Source organism: Carassius carassius, chromosome 28 (assembly GCF_963082965.1).
Source record: "Carassius carassius chromosome 28, fCarCar2.1, whole genome shotgun sequence".
Classification (NCBI taxonomy): Eukaryota; Metazoa; Chordata; class Actinopteri; order Cypriniformes; family Cyprinidae; genus Carassius; species Carassius carassius.
In genome coordinates this window covers 28,057,964-28,079,935 of record NC_081782.1, presented here as the reverse complement: position 1 = coordinate 28,079,935, position 21,972 = coordinate 28,057,964, and the positions used below count along the sequence as shown (strand labels likewise).

At 37.6% G+C, this 21,972-nt stretch overlaps 2 protein-coding genes across 3 annotated transcripts; both read right to left on the bottom strand.

The window, feature by feature from the left end:
- Positions 1-1,967: 1,967 nt before the first annotated feature.
- LOC132108524 (transmembrane 4 L6 family member 5-like) lies at positions 1,968-6,346 on the bottom strand. Of its 2 annotated transcripts, XM_059515220.1 has the most exons (7): positions 6,105-6,346; positions 5,764-6,058; positions 5,272-5,462; positions 4,787-4,855; positions 3,838-3,992; positions 2,632-2,824; positions 1,968-2,441 (listed from the first exon to the last, which is right to left on the bottom strand). In XM_059515220.1, the coding sequence occupies exons 3-7, from the start codon at positions 5,446-5,448 to the stop codon at positions 2,427-2,429; spliced, it is 609 nt and encodes a 202-aa protein (XP_059371203.1). In that variant the 5' UTR covers positions 5,449-5,462; positions 5,764-6,058; positions 6,105-6,346; the 3' UTR covers positions 1,968-2,426. The 2 variants fall into 2 exon arrangements, with proteins under 2 accessions (XP_059371203.1, XP_059371202.1); XM_059515219.1 differs by having other exon boundaries at positions 5,764-6,346.
- Positions 6,347-11,748: 5,402 nt separating this feature from the next.
- Positions 11,749-21,685, bottom strand: LOC132108257 (E3 ubiquitin-protein ligase rnf168-like). Its single transcript, XM_059514929.1, has 7 exons — positions 21,543-21,685; positions 20,524-20,919; positions 20,371-20,441; positions 19,133-19,303; positions 16,635-16,729; positions 16,439-16,514; positions 11,749-12,705 (listed from the first exon to the last, which is right to left on the bottom strand). The coding sequence occupies exons 2-7, from the start codon at positions 20,855-20,857 to the stop codon at positions 12,061-12,063; spliced, it is 1,392 nt and encodes a 463-aa protein (XP_059370912.1). The 5' UTR covers positions 20,858-20,919; positions 21,543-21,685; the 3' UTR covers positions 11,749-12,060.
- Between the last annotated feature and the right edge of the window lie 287 nt (positions 21,686-21,972).

Here is a 21,972-nt window from a genome sequence, read left to right as displayed (position 1 = left end):
GGTATGTGAAAACATTTTTTATCTATCAATACAAGATCCTTAAACTTGTTTCAGCATGGTTTAAAGATGATATGATTCGATTTTGATGGAAATCAGACCAGCTGTCTAGGGGTAGTTCAAAAAAGTAGGTTTTTATAGAAAATCTAAATGGCGGATAAGGTAGTTTGGCTGACAATGGCAACATTGGTATTACAGTTCTCAGCATGACCCAAGGAATCTAATAATATCAGTTTCATTACAATAAGCAAAATGTATGCATTTATTTGAAATTTCATTATAACCTTTAACCACAAGGTGGCACTGTCACAAACATTTTGGAGTACTTTCAGGTCATAGTCTCGATGGTACAAAGTTTCATAATGGTAAACCAAAGCATTCGTAAAATATAGCATTTATATCAAAATAATTTATTGTCGTCAATGGCAATTTCATGTTTTATTCAATTATAGCTCAACCAAGAGGCACAATGACCCCAAATGTTTTATTTGTCCTTAGAGTGTTACATATTTGTCAAATTTGGTAAGAATATTTCATTTTGTTTTGGAGTTATAGACATTTTCATACATGAGAACAGAAACAGAAAAACATTCTAATTGCTGACTTTGCATTTTTGTTTTTGTTTTGTTTTTTGTCACTTACTATCAAAATTTTGCCAATTGAGTATTGGCATGTAGATGGCACACTATGTTTTCAAATTTCGATGGTAGTAATGGTTTCTAAGATATTGGCAAATGTTTTTAAGCACTAAAATACAACTTAGCACAAACCATAAGACAAATCCTGGCATGTTTGATATTGCTAGGATTCAAGAGTCTACAAAGGTGCAAACATGAAAATAAGTCGACCACACCCAAAGTTATAAGCATGTGAACTGCTCCTGCTGATGATCCATACCATTTTTATCAACAAATAACCTCAAAACAACCATTCAGAATAAAATGCAAGTACAACATTCAATTATATAATCCTGTATTCTAGACATTCTGGACACACTGGACTTGTGATTAGGGCATGTGCAGAGCAGACATTTTCAACCTGTCCCTCACCCAAGCAACTGTGCAAACATGCTTTAAGTCCAGTGCCAAAACACTCCTCCCTGATGTGCCTGAATGACTACTGCCCTGTAGCACTCACATCTGTTGTTATGAAGTGCTTTGAGCGACTGGTCCTAGCACACCTCAAGAACTGCCTTCCATCCACACTGGACCCACACCAATTTGCCTACTGTAACAATAGAAGCACAGAGGATGCAGTATGCACAGTGCTGTTAAATACATGTGACTTCATGCCACAAGACTGCAAACGTATGAAGGTATAATTAACACTGGATTTATTTAACATGCATTATGTACCATGTGTTGAGTTCAGTGTAAAATGCATTGAGTAAAGAAGTTAATATACAAGACTTGGTATGTCCTTGTGCTTTGGACACAAACTTTCAATAATAAAAAAAAAGTTATTTGACCCGTGGTATGGTCTTTTATTTATTTAGACTATTTGAATAATATAAAGTCGTGGCCTAGTGGTTAGAGAGTTTGACTCTTAACCCTAGTGTTGTGGGTTTGAAACTCGGGTTGGCAATAACACGACTGAGGTGCCCTTGAGCAAGGCACTGAACCCCCAACTGCTCCCCGGGTGCTGCAGCGTAAATTATGAACACTGCTCTGTGTGTGTGTGTACTTTGGATGGGTTAAATTGTGTATGCTTATAGATAATTGGCCTTATGTTCAGTAAACAAAAAATATTTTGTTCTGATATTTTTGAGGTTAAGATGACTATTTATGTTGTGACAACTTGTGATATTACGTTATTTTAAGTTGGGCGGACTTTGGTCCCCATTTGTTAAGTATACTCAAAAAACTGCTTGCAATAAGTTGCCTTATTTTTTTAAGTTGAAGCAACTTTTCTTTTCTTTTTTACAGTGCAATACTTCTGTATTATGGTTCAGTCATTCTGAAATAATGCATTCCATTACACAATGAACTGTTCATACAATTAGTTTTTAATCTTGTAGAAGTCAAACAATTAAAATAACATCTAACACTAAGCGTTTCAGTATCAACACATACATATGCATAAAATTACATTACTATACAGTGCATAAATATTAAAGTGCATTCTGAATATATATTAAAATAAAGACTATTTGAAACAGCTTATTTGTCTCTATGCTTTTAGTGGATTATTCAAGGCATATTATCTGTTCAAGTGTTTCTGGGATTCAAAGTTTACAGTCACTAAAATCACTATTAAAACTTCAGGGATGTGAAATCTGGCTTTTGTGATCCACTTCCCATTTCTATTTTCTTTTCTCTCTCTTTCTCTGTTTAAAATAAGTTAAGCAGTCATAGCTGACTGTTTAACCCCACCAAAATGTCCTTCTCATTCTCACATGGAGAGAAATGAATATAACCTCTATTCATTTTTTAAGCAGGAACAACCTAAAAAAAGAAAGAAAAGTAGATATTTTTCAATCGTGGTATAAATGCCAAAATGCAATGTTTTTGTACTTTAAAGTGGAGTTTTGATAATTGTACATTAATATTACATTATCTTACAATATATCTGAAGTATGCTACAGTGAATTCACTGAAGGGTCTTCTTCACAAAGCTCTTTGTGAACATATGTACCTTATTCTTGCAGAAGCTGGGTCTGCACATGAACTCCAGTAAAGCGGTGAGGAGATGGAGAACGCAGAAAATGAGCTGAAGGCCACTCGCTGCCATGAGGACAGATAAAAAAGCCATATTCCAGACCACAACATGTCGAGGCTCCACACAGGCAGACGGCCACCGCTCCGGAGCAAAGAGGTAAAGCTGCTCTCTGTGTGAACATGTGCTTCAGTTATTTACATGTACTATCATAATGCTTGTTTTGACACGACACAAAAAGAACAGCACACATGAACACTACCAGTGTTGGGAAGTAACTACTCACATGTAACTAAATTAATGTTATTTAATAATAATAATAAAAAAATGCAATTGTAATCACTTACAATTGTAAATTGTATTTACTTATGAAATGTTAATGATTTAAAAAAGGGTTAAATCTGATTTTTTACTTCACCCACATAAAGATTTAATTGACTTCTTTCATCAATTGCAGTGACTGCTCTAAAAAATGAGACCCCAATGTTTCAAGACTTTAGTACACAGAATAGGACATATGCTTATTCGATAACTTTTATTTCCTATTTGGGTTTATGTGTGTGCTTTATTATATTTTTGTTTTTTTTCTTAAGATTAACTGTTAGATGCCAGTGTTTCCTGTCATAACAGTATCATTGCTACTAAACTATTCCTTGTTGTGGTTTTATATCTGTATTTAACCTCAAATGATCTCTGATTTTGTGGTGGCTGTGCTTAATTAAATTATAATTAAATTATAATCTTATTTCAAGTGGTTTTGAAAAAATCTGACAATAATCATTGTTTTACTGTAAGGTTAATATTGCCTGCTGTACATGTTGAAAATGAATAACAGTTAAAAACATTAGAAATTTAGAAAAGGAATCAAAAACTAACCAAATGTAATCAGTTACATTACTTAAATGAAGTAATTGAAATAATTACACTAATTAGGGAAATCGTGTAATCTGTAACAAAGAAACACTTTTTCCAACACTAAACAATACATAACAAGATAAACTTAACTTTACAGCAAACAACCTCAAGGCTAACATCATGTGGCTTTAACAGAGTTAAAATCACTTTAATGCACACAACGTGAGACAAAACAATACTAATGTTGACCCCTTTGCCTATTGAATGAATAACAGTAAATTCGTTTTGTAAAAATAGTGCAGGAATCTAGCAATCTGAGGTCTGACTCACCCAGTTTTGACTTGTTTTAATGGCCGTCCCCACTTTAGGCCTTCAGTGCTGTTGTGTAAACAGAGGGGTCCCAGCGCCAGCCCCGTCCCGCTCACCACGAAACACAAGCCAGCTGCCAGAATAGCCAAACATGTGTAGCCCAACTTACGCAACACCTGTAAAAAGTGATGTGGCATCATTAGGAAAGAATATTTGTTCAAAGCATCATGTTAAAGGGATACTCCACCCCAAAATGAAATTGTTGTCATTAATCACTTACCTCCATGTCATTCCAAACCCGTAAAAGCTTTGTTCATCTTCAGAACACAATTTAAGATACTTTGGATGAAAACCAGGAGGCTTGAGGCTATCCCATAGACTGCCATGTAAATAACAGTGTCAAAGTCCAGAAAAGTTTGAAAGCATCATCAGAATAGTCCATCTGCCATCAGTGGTTCAACCGTAACCTTATAAAGCAACAAGAGTACTGTTTGTACTGTTGGTCAAAGTACTGTTTGTAAGCGAAGAAAACTGTATTTAGCTTTGATTTGAAAGGAAAGAACGCATCCTTGTGGCGCGTCTGATACAGAAGACCATACACAAGATATGGTGATATAGAGAGACACAGAGGAGACTGTTGACACTGGAATGGTTGAATAAAGTTGTTATTTTTGTTTTCTTCGCTTATAAAGTGTTCTCGTCGCTTCATAATGTTACGGTTGAACCCCTAATTGCAGATGGATTACTCTGACGATGCTTTTCATAGTTTTTGTCCAGTCAAAGCCTCCTGGTTTTCATCCAAAGTATCTTAAATTTTGTTCCGAAGACGAACAAAGCTTTTATGTTTGGAATGACATGGGGGTAAGTGATTAATGACAAAATTTTCATTTTGGGGTGGAATATTGCTTTAATAAATTATTGTTCAAATGATGATGCAATACGACATATCCACACAATACAATTCTCTTACCTCTGTAGTAAAATAACAGCATCCGTTCTTTTCGTTGTGTGTTGTAAAACCTCGCGCGGCCACAAGCACCTGACAAAACACACAACAGCCATTAGAGCAATACAGGACAGTCTGATGTAAAATACACAACAGATGTCACATGACATGTATAGCAATACATGTAAAATAGGTTGTTCTATTGTATATTCTATGATATAACATGGCCTGTCTGTATATTAGATTCTGATTGATTGGCAGTTGTGCATTACAACCGTTATCTCTTATATATAATATGCATAATTACACAATGCTTTATTCAATTATATAACACATACTTATAATGCATTTTGATTACTTAATTTTATTATTCAGTAAATATCTAATATACACACATTACTGAGTACTACATTTACTATATTTCAATAATAATAATTCTGTAATTATTTTAACATCAAAATAATTTAGAATAGAATCACATCTCAAAACAAAAGAACAGATGAGCTCACCAGAAGCCCTGATGCCCAGATCCCAGAGCACCACGTGGCCTCTCTGGTCACATGATTGTCAGTCAGGTACTGATACTTCAGATCAGGAAACAGCAGCAGTGTATTTGCCAGCATGCAGACGATGGCTGTAGGGATCAGAGCCATTCCCACAGACCTGGAGCAGTGTCCGGTGCACATCTCTCCCAGCGACCCTGCATCGAAACACCACCAGAGAGAGCACGTGAACTCACTGAGTCACTGCTGGATCTATACTGCAGGTCACTAGTGTTTTGTTGCTGTTTGTTTCTTTGTTTTGTTTTTTTTGTGAGTGTTGCTGTCCTAGTGTTCATGCAGAGTAACACAACAAACTATGTTACTATATGAATTTTAATTAGAATTTAATTGAATCATTAGAAAACAACAACAACAACAAAAAAAAAATATATATATATATATATATATATATGTTTTTTTTTAAATAATCAAGTGTCCAAATGTTGAAAAAAATCCTACCTGTTCTGTGACTGTAAGATATAGTTTTAGGATGAAAATCTGCCAGCAGAGAGAGCAGGTGTGTTGTGAGGAAAGCTAAGAAGAGTCTTCAGCCGTGAGCCTTTGATTATACCAAGATGAGGAACTTTGCCTGCTTAAATAGAGCGGAGTGTTTCCTACCCACGATTCTGTGACACACACACAAACAGCTGAGGATGGTGAAACTAAAATACATTAGTCATACTACACTAATGAAAAACTGACACCATACTAACCACAGGGAGTCAAACAAGAGCAAATCAGAACAATCAAATCACTTCAGTCGTGCCAAATGTGCACCAGTCTGCAAACTTACAGTGTACTAAATGTGCAAACAGAGAAATCCCAGCTGGTTTACGTATAGGCATATTTTAATTACATTTGTTTTAATATTTTGTTGTGCTTTGAAGCACACTTATATTGCATACATGCAATACGTGACATACAAGTCAGGCTTCAGAAAATGATGGATAGTGTGTATGATTTGTACAACAGAGCTATTTTTATGGTCTACTTTGAAGCCTGAATGGTTATGATTCAACTCTTGAAAATGTCTCATTTTATTTTCCATAAACCGGTTTCGGGTGAACAAACAATGCCAGAAGTTTCATTTTTGAGGCAACAATTAGGATATGCAATCGAGTATTGCAACAGTGTTCTGCACTGATTCATTGTGATACACTGATCCTACTTCCTACTTCTGAAGTTTGTCACATTATGCACAATCATGTTTGCAACATGGTAAATGGACTTTATTTATATAGCACTTTCAACAGATCACATGGCCACCCAAAGCTCTTTACAATTTGCCTCACATTCACCCATTCATACACCGACTGCGGTGTCAGCCATTCAAGGCAACATCCAGCTTGTCGGGAGCACAAGCTGGAGCTCAAGGAAACCTCGACACTTGGTCAGGTGGAGCCGGGGATTGAACCACCAACCTTTCAGTTTGTAGACAACCTACATGAACCACTACATGAACCACATCTGCCCCTATGGTTGTGTGCAACAGCTGGAAGCAAACTGTATGAGAAAACTATGATGCAGCTCTGTTGCATGTAAAGCAGCAGTCAAATGACCAGAGGTCCATCAGTCAGCGAGCTCACAAGACAGCTCATGAATCAAACCGCTCTCGGGGGATTTTTGTGTCGGTCTGTCAAAGCAGCCACTTCAGAGTTATTTCTATTTTTACTACTGCTGTCAAATGATCGTGATTAATCGCACCCAAAATAAAAGTTTTGTTTACATAATATGTGTGTGCACTGTGTATATTTATTATGTATATGTAAATACGCACACATACAGTACATATTTTAAAAACATCTACATGTATTTATATATATGTTTTTATTTTATTACTTCAAATCAAGCATGAGATCATAACGGACCCTAGTATTCCTACTTTCTTAACTGGTGATGAATAATTCATTGATGCTTACAGTCTACCATTCAAAAGGTTTGGGACAATATTAAAACGTTTTCTATATTAATATATTTTAAAATGTAATTATTCCTGAGATGAAGCTGAATTTTCAGCATCATTATTCCAGTCTTCAGTGTCACATGATCTTCAGAAATCATTCTAATATACTGATTTGCTGCTAGAAAACGTAACAGTGGGGGGAACACTAACTTTTGATCAGTTGACTGCATCCTTGCTGAATATTTAAATAGTAATAATAATCTGGTCATTTTGAATGTTTATATTTAAGAATAAACATGTTTTTATTTTATTTTTATTAATTTTTTTATCAAAAACTTTCACATTTATGAGCAATTATCATTGCACTCTTTAAATAGAAACCATTTCAAGACCATAAATAGTTTTCATTGGACATCAGTTTTCTGTGAAGCATTGGGGGATTTTTTTGCCACCAGAAGTGAGGAATATTACTCATGCTGTATGAAGATGCACGAGACTCAAGCAGGAAGTACTGCAACCAACTTCAACCCAAAAATATGGGAAATGCTAAAACAAGACCATAACAGGCTCTAAGCAAAGCTAGAAGGAAGGAACTGTTGTTTGAGTTGATATAAACCTAACAGAGTGGAATGTGATGTGGCAAGACTAGAGTGAACATCCATCCAGTCTGCTTCACCGATCATCTGACGAACTGTTTCCCTGGCTTCACGTGACAGCTCAGAGGATAACACTTCTCAAAATTCTGTGCTCCTTATATAGAAAAATCCCAAGGACGGACACTATTATACAGATCATCAGTGATGTAGGACAGGATTTGAAATTTTCATTGTTTATATTATAGGATTACACTAAAAATTTGATTTTCACTTTCTTGAAATTTGCACACATTGAATTGAACATGAAATTTAAGACAAAATGTATTTGCTTGTAAAATAAACAGTGTATTTATAAAAACAAAAGGTATACATTTAAGATCCATGTATTTAAATCGCACATAAAATTCCATTCATTTGAATTGCGCGGTTTAATAAAATTAAAATAAACGAATAATCTTAATGTGATGCATATTTGTCTGCCATATGAAACGGGGAGCATTTCTGCAATCTATGTATCAACTTTCCAAACGCATTTTATTGAAATGTATAGAATCAGCATCATCTGTTGTAAAAACGATTAAATTAATAATAATAATAATAAAAAGTATGCACATGGTTAAAATATGACTTATGGAACAAGCTAAATTTAGTTAATTAAAATGTATGAAATTAAAACTAATCCAAATGGATGGAAATGTTATATGCCTTATAGCTTCAACTGAATGCCAGTGGGCGGGGCCTATGGTAAGAAGATGACTGTTCATCAATGTCTTGCTCTGGAGGCGGAGTTTATGCAAATGTTTGTTCCCCCATTACGTCATCATGCCCTCTCAGATCTGAACAAGCTGTTTTTTATATAAAAAAAAAATCAAATATATGCAAGCATTTATTATGTATTCATTCATATCGTCTAGATCAGACCACTTATACAGTATCTCACAAATGTGAGTACACCCTTCACATTTCAGCAACCATTTTAGTATATTCTCTCAAGGGACAATAGTATAGAAATGAAACTTGGATATATTTTAGAGTACCCTAGTCAATGTGCTGCTTGTATAGCAGTACAGATTTACTTTCCTCTGAAAATTACTTTACAGCCATAATTGTCAATACAGCTGGCAACAAAAGGGAGTACACCCAAAAAGTGACAACAAAGCCGCATGTCCTATTCATCATGTTCATGTTTTTGTCTGTTTGACAGGACCATAAAAAATTTGTGTAACTTGTATTGGAGCAATTAAGATTTGGTGCTTTGAGTCCAATTCTCTTAGACGGGCCACTGGAGGATCAACATGGCACCTCATGGAAAATAACTCCCTGAGGATTTGAGAATTAGACTTGTTTCTCTCCACAAAGATGGCCTAGGCTATAGTTAGATCGGTAACACCCTGAAACGGAGTTGCAGTACAGTGGACCAGGGTCATGCAGAGTTTGGCTTCGAAAAACAGATGCATGAGTGCTGCAGGCATTGCTTTAGAGGTTGAAGAAGTGGAAGGTCAGCTTGTCCGTGCTCAGACCATAGGCCACATACTCCAACAAGCTAGTTTGCACGGCCATCGTCCCAGAAGGAAGCCTCTAATAAAGGTGTCTCACAAGAAAGCCCACAAATAGTTTGGAGAAGACAACCTGTCCAAGAGCAAGAATTACTGGAACCATGTCCTGTGGTCTGACGAGACTAAAATAAACTTGTTTGGCTAAAATGGTGTCACCCTGGTGAGGAGTACCAAGATAAGTGTGTCTTGCCTACAGTCAAACATGGTGGAGCTAGCATCATGGTCTGGGGCTGCATGAGTGAGCTGCGCTTCATTGAGGGATACCAGCATGAACTGTGACAATCTTAAGCAGAAAATGATGCACTCCCTTCAGAGACTGGGCAGAACGGCAGTTTTGATGACCCCAAACACCGCCAAGAAGACAAATGCCTTACTGAGGAAGCTGAAGATGAAGGCATGGCCAAGTTTGGCTCCAGACCTGAGCCCTATTGAGCGGATGGTGGAGAAGCACCATGTGTCTTCCATCCAGCAGCTCTGTGATGTCATCATGGAGGAGTGGAAGAGGCTGTGCAGCTCTATTATCCCTTGAGAAGATATGGTTGCTGAAATGTGAAGGGTGTATTCACCTTTATGATATACTGTATATACAGGTCCTTCTCAAAAAATTTCAAAAAGTTCATTATTTTCCATAATGTAATGATAAAAATTAAACTTTCATATATTTTAGATTCATTGCACACCAACTGAAATATTTCAGGTCTTTTATTGTTTTAATACTGATGATTTTGGCATACAGCTCATGAAAACCCAAAATGCCTGTCTCAAAAAATTAGCATATCATGAAAAGGTTCTCTAAACGAGCTATTAACCTAATCATCTGAATCAACTAATTAACTCTAAACACCTGCAAAAGATTCCTGAGGCTTTTAAAAACTCCCAGCCTGGTTCATTTCTCAAAACCGCAATCATGGGTAAGACTGCTGTCCAGAAGGCCATCATTGACACCCTCAAGCGAGAGGGTAAGACACAGAAATACATTTCTCAACGAATAGGCTGTTCCCAGAGTGCTGTATCAAGGCACCTCAGTGGGAAGTCTGTGGGAAGGAAAAAGTGTGGCAAAAAACGCTGCACAACGAGAAGAGGTGACCGGACCCTGAGGAAGATTGTGGAGAAGGACCGATTCCAGACCTTGGGGGACCTGTGGAAGCAGTGGACTGAGTCTGGAGTAGAAACATCCAGAGCCACCGTGGACAGGCGTGTGCAGGAAATGGGCTACAGGTGCCGCATTCCCCAGGTTAAGCCACTTTTGAACCAGAAACAGCGGCAGAAGCACCTGACCTGGGCTACAGAGAAGCAGCACTGGACTGTTGCTCAGTGGTCCAAAGTACTTTTTTTGTCCACTGTGTTTTATCAAGGGCAGGGTCAATGCAGCTAGCTATCAGGAGATTTTGGAGCACTTCATGCTTCCATCTGCTGAAAAGCTTTATGGAGATGAAGATTTGGTTTTTCAGCACGACCTGGCACCTGCTCACAGTGCCAAAACCACTGGTTAATGGTTTACTGACCATGGTATTACTGTGCTCAATTGGCCTGCCAACTCTCCTGACCTGAACCCCATAGAGAATCTGTGGGATATTGTGAAGAGAAAGTTGAGAGACGCAAGACCCAACACTCTGGATGATCTTAAGGACGCTATCGAAGCATCCTGGGCCTCCATAACACCTCAGCAGTGCCACAGGCTGATTGCCTCCATGCCACGCCGCATTGAAGCAGTCATTTCTGCAAAAGGATTCCCGACCAAGTATTGAGTGCATAACTGAACATAAGTATTTGAAGGTTGACTTTTTTTGTATTAAAAACACTTTTCTTTTATTGGTCGGATGAAATATGCTAATTTTGTGAGACAGGCATTTTGGGTTTTCATGAGCTGTATGCCAAAATCATCAGTATTAAAACAATAAAAGACCTGAAATATTTCAGTTGGTGTGCAATGAATCTAAAATATATGAAAGTTTAATTTTTATCATTACATTATGGAAAAATAATGAACTTTATCACAATATGCAAATTTTTTGAGAAGGACCTGTACTCTATGTGTGTTCAGCATCTTCGAACCAGCACTCTTGTGACTTGTCAGACGTCCAGAAAGTGAAAATCACAAGAGCTCGTTTAGCAGGAGCTTCTGTAACCTTCAGGGCAAGGTTAGTTGGTGTATTAAATGCAACAATCTTTAATATCAGACATAGTATGTCAAGACTTCATTGGTAGTAGAAAACCGAAAGTGAATGGTTGTGTCCAAACAACACAGAACTACAGCAGCAAAGTGACAGATCCTGAAGATCCGGTTTCTACAAAATCCAACCACAGAGAAATGCCAACATCTATGAAAGAGACACAGCAGCTAACCCAATTGTGTTTTTATTCACTTGTCAAATAACCACACAACACATTTTTTTTCTTTTTTAAACCGAACTTTTATTTAACCAAAGTGAAATGCCTGGAAACGCTTATAAACTGATATTCTTCTGCAGCATTAACACCATTTCAATCTCTAAACTACTCATAACTTTAAAAATGCTCTATAAAATGAAACTATATCATCACTGGAAAGGCACTGAAGGAGTGTTAGCAACATATGAGCAGAAACCGAAAGACAACGGAAATCGGCTGCAGGACGTCCTTGAGTAGCAGCGCAGCACCTCACAAGAGCTTCAAGTCTGAAGGCTGAATAAGAAACCAGATAAAAGCAGCAGAGCAACATTCAGCTGCTCAGGTTGGGGAACATCTCAGTAAGGGTGGTCTGCTTCGCCCCCTTCTTCAAAGCAGGCGGGACGGTTGTAGAAGGAGAAGACGCAGGGCTCTTCCCAGGGGTCGTTCCTGCTGTTCCAGACAGTCTCTTTTCGGTTTTCTCGCTGTTCCTCCCAGTCGCCCGTGCACTGACGCTCTTTCTCGTGTTTTCCTCGTCTGTGTTTGTGCTTGTGGAAGGGCGAGGGGGTTTTTGCCGGAGCGGATAGCCATCGGCTGAACCCTTCCTGCGGTCCACAGAGTTTTCGCGGTCCAGCTCCTTCTGGAGTTGCATGGCCAGTCTGCGGTCCTCCTCCTCCTGCTGCCAGCGGCTCCGTAAGGCCTCCTCATTCCACACTACTTCAGACAGGAACGCGCCATCGGCTGAAGGAGACTCGCAGGGCCTCTTAGTGAGCAGATCCACTTCAGTCTGAAGCTTCACCTCTGAACTCTTTCTTTTCAGTGAACTGCTGTTCGGACTGTTAAAAACAAAAGTGTGTTGTGGGCCGCTGGAGCTGGAGGTGGAGGGTTTCCCGCTGTAGTCCAGCACAGGTGTGCTCAGTTTGCTTGTGTCCTCCACAGATCGTGCTGAGAGGGCTTTTGGAGGGCTCAGAATGTTCTCCTAAAAAACAGGAAGACTTGTTTTGAAACTGGAAATTGTCCAGAAAGTGTTTTATCTTCAACTAAACATGCATGATCAGGGCTCGAAATGAACTTTTTTACTTGGTAGCACTGGTGCTCCCAACGTCAAAAATCTAGGAGCATTCACCAAACATTTAGGAGCATCACATATATATTACCAGATTTTATCCTGAAATTCTTAACTTTAATGCAGATTTTAAATTAGCTGTCAATTACTCAGTCACTGCTTTCCGCTAACCACCGCAAGAAAAAGGGCTGAAGAAGAGAGAAAATGAAAAGAACACTGAAAGATCAACAACCTAAAGCAAAGCTCTTCTTTAGAAAGGGTTAGGATGGTGTATGCAGTGTCAAATTTTACATAGGGCCAATTGCATGGAATGGCTGGCAGATACGGGTGTGCGATATTGACAAATGATCTCAATATTTTCTGGGTTTTTATCATATGCCGCGTTTCCACTACCCAGGAACTAGGGACTTTGGGCTGGTACTCGTGTGTTTCCAGCGCAGGAACCAGGAACTAAATGAAGTTCCGGGTAAAAAAATGCCCCTCAGAAAGTCCCTGCTGGAGAGGTGGTACTTTTTCAAAGTTCCGGAATTTTCGGGGGCGGGGCTTGGGCACTAAACATCCTGATTGGTTGAGTTCACGCAGCATTGGTTGAGTTTAACCACCATTTATTCGGATCAACATTTTCAAAATATTACTGTTATTGTGTCATGAAATGTAATTTTAAAAGTATTTCAGGCGGGAATGTAGTTGTTTAAAACTCAAATCTGTGGTTTATTTATAAAGACAGCGCCTATTTAAAAATGTGTTTCGCCGATCTCAGAGACGGTGAGCTCCACGCGATCAGCGGGAGCTCAGTGATCATGTATCCGCCGAGAAGCAGCCTCTCCTCGGCTAGACCTTCTGATGTGTGCCGCTGGCTCTGATGTCTCTTTAGTGGTCAAACATAAAATATAATTCAGCTGCGGGCTAACAGGTTATCTTTGGTCTGTATTCAATTTATCTATATGTTAAAATGAAAATAAAAAAAGTCACATCTATATAATATTTCGTTTCGTTGTAATGGCTGTATATACACATATCCCTGAACTAAGTACATTTCTGCAGCTGTTATTATGCTTAAATGAAAACGAAAGGAGGCAGTGGTATTTGATATCCTATTTCGTTTTATTGTAAATATACAGAGAGGAAAACTGCAGTAGCCAAGGCGAGCTGACTGATATTATCAAGTACGCTGCTGTTTGCAGATTTACCGGACTTGCGTCGTCGCAGACATCACACTTCCGAGTCGAATGAGCAAAGTCTGAACTACCGAGGATGCACGTCCAAAATCAGCGCACTTTGTATTGAGAAACGCGCGCAGACCTACGTCACCAGTCTATTTGCCTAATCTTCCCGGTACTTTACACTGCGGTGTAAACACAGAAAGCAACAGGTCTGGGGGGAAAAGTTCCTGGGAAAAAAAGTTCCTGGTACAAATGTTCCAGGTAATTTCGGTGGAAACGCGGCATATGTTCACAGTTCGTAGTTCTTGAGAGTATGGTTCCTCTCATTCATTGCATGACAGCGCAGAGCGCACCTTCTCCACACAGACTGCACCTGTACTGTCTGACGGCGGTGCATTAGAGCGTGCGCAATCAGCAACAGCTCTCCTATGGACACTATGACCACGTTCACCTCTGTCACCCGCATCCCCATTGAGCAAAGGGTCGAAATGATCGCTTGTTTGTGCTTCGTGAACACTCTAGCTTTGCTCGGCGGCACCATTGTGCTGCAAAGATGTACCGCGAGACGCGCGATCATTAGACAGCTGATTGTCATTTCCAAAAGGCAAATATTCCCCTTCAGAGTCAGAATCGGCGAACAACATATGCAACACATCCTCGCGGTACAACTTTGTATTAGCCATCTGCCGATTTTCTCTCATAAATCTCACATTTACACTCACGCTATGAAATCAATTGCTACCGCATCAATAACATGAGAGCTCACTTGCTCTGCTATTTCCTCGAACACTTTGAACAAAACAATGCATAATGTTGGCCTAGAATCAAAGTACTACATGTCTGCCATACAAATGAGATATTACACCATATAAGGAACTACAGTCTATTTTATTAAGGATGACGTCTTGTCGCAATTTTGCGACTTTGGCGCTTAGAGGGTTAATACTAACTTGTTCATTGAAAAGTTGTATAAAATTAATATTACATTTGTAATCATGCAGATTTCTGGAGGAAAAAAACAGCAATGTTCTTGTCATATTGATTAACTATTAAATTATATAAAAGGCCCCATATATTGAATTTTGTGATGCATTTCAATAAACTGAATCTTGCAGTGGAAGAACACACTCTAAATGCGCACGTGCACTAATCTAACCTAATAGACTTGACGTCATGCATGCGTGCACTCTCTGTGGGTGATTCGTTTGTATTTTGAAATGTACTCAATGTCAAAACGCACATCGTAAAACATCAGTTAGTAAATGTGTAGATTTGATGGCGAACGCTGTTACCTGCAAACACCGTCCCACAGGCTTTACAATGAATGCAGTGCATAGAACCATTTTCAAAGCTGACCCACTTTCAACAACTCTCTCCGAAAACTGCACGCCTTCTATTTGGCTGGTGGATCAACATTCTCCACGATCGCTATTATCAGCACCATTATTTGTAACTTTAGATGGTTCGCAAAAGAAATCTGTCAGTTTCTTTTTTTATTTTCTCTCTTCTTCAGCCCTCTAGATTCCCCGTGGTAGTTAGCTCCATCACCTGACGGAGGAAAGCAGTGACTGGGTGATTGACAGCTAATATTAACTATTCTAAAATCTACATTAAAAGTTAAGAATGTCTGACATTATCGTTTCAACACTCAGAAGGGACATACTCTGAAAACAGGTCACACGAAAACAATTTTATACACTCGCACAAATGCTCCCAAATATATTTTGAGGTTGCACAGATTTAATTTCAGGAGCATATGCAATCAAAACGGTCAATTTCGAGCCTTGATAATCTCTAAACATACACCATTCATTCATTTTCCTTCTTTTTTTTTTAAGTTAATAATTTGTATTAGGCAAAGATTCATTAAGTTGCTCAAAAGGGACAAAGACAATATTATGAATGACTTCGGTTTCAAATAAACGCTGTTCTTTTGAACAAAAACAAATTACACTTTAAAATATATTTAAAGAGGAAATGGCTATTTGAAACTGTAATAAATATTTCACAATATTATTGTTTTTACTGTATTTAGTCAATGCAATTCAAATAATAACAATAATAATAAATAAATAATATTGTAATTTAACTGTTATCCTTTTCTCCTGTAAACATGCATGTTGTTTCCCTAACATTACGGTATATAAAATCAATATCTTCCTTACAAAAAAAAAAAAGCAAAAAACACCCAGTTTAAATTAGACATTTACAAACAACAAATAACTTTTAATATATATATATTTTATATACTTTTATATATATATATATATATATATATATATATATAAATAAAGCTACTGTTCCTCTTGAAGTATGTCTTCAAAGACATTTAGTTATGGATTTATTGAGTATTTTTCTTTTAGAACTGATTGATTCTTATTTTCTTTTCATTTCTTTTATTTTTATTATCATATTATTTTACTTGAATTCATTTGCTATCATTTCATTTATAAAATGAGAGAGTCTAAGCATAAAGAGATCACCTTATTAGCCATCAGAGAGGAGTCTGGGCTGCTGTCAGAACTGCTTGGCTGTTTATGAGGCGCTGGACGTAAAAACCTGCATATAAGAGAATGAAGCACATTAAAAAAACACTTTCAGTACATTCAACAACAGCCAGGTGCGAAAGGATGAGGAGTCACGTTACTGATATACTGGGGCTCTACAGCAGATACTCACTTCTCAATGTCGCCCATGTTTGGTTTTGTCTTCTTCGCTGGTGTTTTATCAGCAGGTTTGGTGGTCCAGGATGTTTCAGAGATTGGTCCTGAATTCTGCACAAACACCACAAAACAGCTTTACTGACAGGTCTGCAAAGAAAACTACAAGCGCAGCAGCATTTGACTTTATCATCACGAGTCACGACTATGAATTTAGGACTTTTTGCTCCGATTTAAGACATTTTTAGGCCTAAATCTGGAAGATGTGAATTGAGACTTTTCTGCCACTGAATAACAAATAAAAAAGGTAACTGTAACTTTTTCTCTCACAATTCAGATTTTTTTCTCAGAATTGTATGATATAAACTCGCAATTCTGAGAACATATCAGTCTCCCCCCTCCATTAAAAACTGGACTTTAACTAGCAATTGCGAGTTTATATCGCACAATTCTAAGAAAAAAAAAATGAATTGGGAGAAAAAAAAGAAGCCAGAACTGCAAGTTTTTATCTCTCAAAAGTCATTCAGCCAGTCTGTGTTTGGTCATGAGATCTCAACTGTTTGCGATTGTGGTCGCTGATTAAATGCAATGGGGGGAAATATCATTATGAAATAAAGGTTTTTCTCTAATACACATTGGCCACAATTAATGGCACCCTTTTATTCAATACTTTTTGAAACCTCCATTTGCCAGTTTAACAGCTCTAAATGTTCTCCTCTAATGCCTGATGAGGTTAGAGAACTCCTCACAAGAGATCAGAGATCATTCCTTCATCCAGAATCACTCCAGACCCTTCAGATTCCCAGCTTCTCCTCTTCAGTTCACTCCTCTCATTCACTGTAGGGTTAAGGTCAGAGGACTGGAGTGGCTAGAGCAGAAGCTTGGTTTTGTGCTCAGTGACCCATTTCTGTGTTGTTTTTGAGGTTTGTGTTTGAGTTATTTTATGGTTAGATGATCCAAACATGGACCATTAATAAGATTTCTAACAGAGTTAGTCACTTACTGATTTTTTTATATGTTGGTGTTTGATAGAATCAAAGATGCCATGTATCTAAACACAATGTCCAGGTCCTCCAGCAGAAATAAAGCCCCACAACATCAAAAATACAGCAGTATATTTCATTGTACACATGGGGTACTTTTTATCTTCACCAAACCCATCTTGAGTGTTTGCTGCTAAACAGCTCATTTTTTAGTTTGATCTGACCATAGAAGCCAGTCCCATTTGAAGTTCCAGTCGTGTCTTATAAATTAATATGCTTTAGTTTGTTTTTGGATGAGCTTGGAGAATTCTTCGTGTAACCCTTCCAAACGACATGTGGTGATGTAAGTTCTGTTTGACAATTTTTCTAAAGGTTTTCTGACTCCGAGACTCAACTATTTTCTTCAATTCTCCAGCTGTGACCCTTGGAGAGTCTTTTGCTACTCAAACTCTCCTCCTCACCATGTTTTAGGACGATATAGACACACGTCCTCTTCCAGGCAGATTCGTAACATTTTCTGTTGATTGGTAATTCTTAATTATTGCCCTGATGCTGGAAATGGGAATTTTCACTGCTCTAGCTCTTTTCTTAAAGTCACTTCACTATTTTGTGAAGCTCAATTATCTTTTGCTGCAACAACAGAAATATATTCTTTGGTTTTTCTTATTTTGATGGATGATTAAGGGAATTTGGGCTTTGTTTTCCCTCCTCTTTATATTTCTGTGAAACAGGAAGCCATGGCTGGATAATTTCATGTTTATAATCAAGCTTGAGTGCTCAAAAAATTGTGAATATGAATGGGAATATACTTCAGAGATATTTTACTCATAAGAATTTCTATGGGTGCCAATAATTGTGGCCAATGTGTATTTGAGAAAAACCTTTATTTCATAATGATCCCCCCCCCCCCCATTTTAAATTCTTATTATCCAATGAAAGGATACATTTTTGTGAATTTTTAAAATTAAAGATCAAAAGGATTAACAATGCAGATGAATTTTCACAGCCTTCTTTGATCATATTTACCAAGGGTGCCGATATTTTTGGCCACGGCTGTATATATATATTAATAGCCATGTGCTTCATAGCTCCCCATCTGAGAAGGTTTTTAGTGGCAGTGGGAACACAGTTTCATGCCACTGAGCTTCTCTTAAACCAGAGACAGTAGACAGTATTTTGTTCTTAGCTAAAATCTTTGTAAAAAAAAATTATATAAGTATTAGTTAAATTATTTACCAATATTGAGATATACATTTTATTTCATATATCGCCCAGCCCTAGTTTATATCACGCAATTGTTAGAAAAAGGAAGTCAGAATTGTTAGATAAAGACGCAACAACCTTTTTTATTTCCGTGGTGGAAACGGCCTTCCATAAATTACTGATAATCTCATTAGCATAAACACAGCTAACTATTTGGTTTGAAGGTTGAGCTTGTCACATGAAGAACATGGAATTAGAAATGATTGTTTACATGTTCATACAGTCCCATGTCTGAAGGCAGATTTGACATGATGATGAAGTGTGAGCTCACCAGCTCTTGGCTCAGCAGTCTGGCCAGTTTCTCATCGTTCTCCAGCTGCTGCTCCTCCTGTCTCCTCCTCTCCTCCGCCGTACGCTCCTCCTCCTCAGCCAGGAGCCGCTGGATGTACTCCTCACTGGCCCTCCTCTCAGCTTCCTCTAGAGCTCGCTTCTCCTCCACCAACTGTTCACAACAGGAAATGAGGTCATGAGCCCTCACAACAAGAATCTTTTCTTTTTTCCGCTGATTGACAATGTGCATACAACTGAAATAATAATAATAATAATAATCATAATTAGGAATAAAAAAAAATAAAAGTAATAATTCGATTTTGAAGTCTGTTCGGTGTCAGTTTTAGTTTCAGATCAGAAATTAATAGGCTACTTAGAAAAATATACATTAATAAAAAGTGACAGTGAAGACATTTATAATCTTGCAAAAGATTTATATTTTAAATAAATACTGTTCTTTGGAATTTTCAGTTAATCAAAGAATCATGAAAAATTAAATGCATCATTTATCATTTCTTTTTTTTACATTGATAATCAAAAAATATTTATTTAGCAGCAAATCGTCATAATAGAATGATTTCTGAAGATCATGTGACACTGAAGACTGGAGGAACGATGCTGAAATTCAGCTTCGATCACAGGAATCAATTGCATTTTAAAATTATTCAAATAAAAAACTGAAGGCATTTAAAACTGTAATAATATTTCACAATATAATTGTTTTACAGTATTTTTAAATCAAATAAATGCATCCTTGCATAAAATACTTCTTTCAAAAGCATAAAAAATATCTTACAGACACTAAACCTTTAAATGGCATGATTAATTCTGCAACTCAGATTTCCAATCTCAAAAGACCAAGTACTGAATAAAGTTTCTATAAATTGATGAAGTACCATAAATGTAAATGTTTATTCAGGATTATTTAAAGTTACATCAGCAAAACACAAGCAAACAAATAAAACAATAACAAAATTATAATAAAAATAAAACAAATAATAATAATAATAGTAAATGAATAAATAAAAGTGTTTAACTGCAATTACATGCCTATGTAACTAAAAACATTAAATGTGTGGAAAAGATCAAAATTAACCAAAGACTCAAAATTGATTAACATTTCAGATCTTTCAAAAGGTCCACCGCAGCACAGTTTATAATGCAGGACTGGACACACAAACAAACAACAGCACGGTCGATGTGAGCACGGTCCTGCACTCTGTAATAGTGTTCATTCACCTTACTGATCTGATCCTCATACTCTTTCCTCAGCTCTCCTGGCTGACACACGCGAGGTCTCGGAATCGTTACTGGGGGAATAAAAAAGATTGCATAAGTGATTCAAATCAATGCAAACCCTAAAATCAGCAAATATTGCTTAAATCAAGCTACCAGCATCATCGTCGTCCTCGATCCCCTGCAGTCTCCGCTCACACTGAGTGGGAAAAGCGTCCTGTATGCGTCTCCACAGCTCCATGTTCACCAAGGTCTTGTTGCGGCTGTGGAGTCGCGCCCAAGTGGACACACGTTTTCGGCAGAGCGGGCAGCATATGTTGGATTTGTCCACGGTTTCCAGAAAGCAGGGTTTGCAGAAGGTGTGCATGCAGGGTAAAGTGACGGGCTCCAGGAATATGTCCAGACAGACTGGACAAAGGCAGTCTGAACGTTTAAGACCCCCGGAGCTTTCTTCAACCGGACTCGAGTCCAGACCAGACACAGGCGGCATCTCTACACGTCACTGTGTGAGGTTTCTCTCTCTCAGGTTCAAGAGCAGCATATGACAGTCAGCTGGAAGACAAAACAACAGCAACATTTATTACCTACAACAAGGGCATGGCCTAGAAATACACTACATTTGATTCAGGGTTTCCACGGTCAAAGCACATCAGGATTTGCATGAGAGAATATACACAACATACAGAGATTTCATGAGACTGCAAAGGTTGAGAACGCCTTCAATTCATTCAAATTAATCTTCGACTTGCTACATATGAACTTCTTATTCAGATCAACAAATCAATACCTCAGCAACCATCACACGTCTGTATATATATATATTTTTATAAAATGTAAAAAAGATTTTGAGCTTTTTGTTTACATGGTCTAAACATCAGTTCGCATGCACAAATCATATAGGCTATTAACGTGTCAATAATATTACAAGACGTCAAAAAATGCTTAGTTTATAAGTCTTTAGAATTCAGATACATTATCAGATTGAGTCTAAAAGAACTGATTATTATTCGATACAAGTTCTTATGCTAACTCACATCCGCAGCTAGCGAACTAGCAACTTTGTGGAAGTGAGAGTATGGGTAACATTGATGTGTAACGTTACCTTTCATTATTATTCAAAAGCAGTTAACGCCTTAATTGTTCAAATTAAAATTGTATTACAAATTCACACTTACTTGTTTATTTCTAGGCCCCAAATATCCCGGGAAATTTTGCGCCCTTCTCCTCGCGCATGTGAAGCCATGAGCGCCAAAGACAGAACTGAGCTTCAAAATAAAAGTCACTGGGTTTTACTGTGGACTGCTAGCTTTGTACCAGCTCAAGCTATAGAAGAACGAGCTTTAAAGAGTTAAAAAAGCTCTTCTTCATTTGGTTTGATGACGCATTGCCTGAAAGATTAAATACGTTTTAAAAGCTTAATAGACACATGTTTCATAGGCGTGAAGACAGTCAGAGACACCATTAAAAGAAAGAAAGCAAGAAAGAAAGAAAAATTATTGTTCATAAATCATTATCATGTATCTGAATGTCTTTTCAAAACGTGTCAGTGCTGAATGTGTCCGTTTAATAAATCTGATACTGTTTTGAAAAAAAAAACATCTGTAG

Coding starts and splice junctions, on each gene's coding strand:
- LOC132108257 (XM_059514929.1), bottom strand. CDS start 20,857: ATGCCGCCTGTGTCTGGTCTGGACTCGAGTCCGGTTGAAGAAAGCTCC. Junction 20,442..20,523: donor CGAGGACGACGATGATGCTG/GTAGCTTGATTT, acceptor TTATTCCCCCAG/TAACGATTCCGAGACCTCGC. Junction 12,706..16,438: donor CCTCTCTGATGGCTAATAAG/GTGATCTCTTTA, acceptor CCTGTTTTTTAG/GAGAACATTCTGAGCCCTCC.
- LOC132108524 (XM_059515219.1), bottom strand. CDS start 5,448: ATGTGCACCGGACACTGCTCCAGGTCTGTGGGAATGGCTCTGATCCCT. Junction 4,856..5,271: donor TCTGGGCATCAGGGCTTCTG/GTGAGCTCATCT, acceptor GTGTTTTGTCAG/GTGCTTGTGGCCGCGCGAGG. Junction 2,825..3,837: donor TTAAAACAAGTCAAAACTGG/GTGAGTCAGACC, acceptor ATGTTCACACAG/AGAGCAGCTTTACCTCTTTG.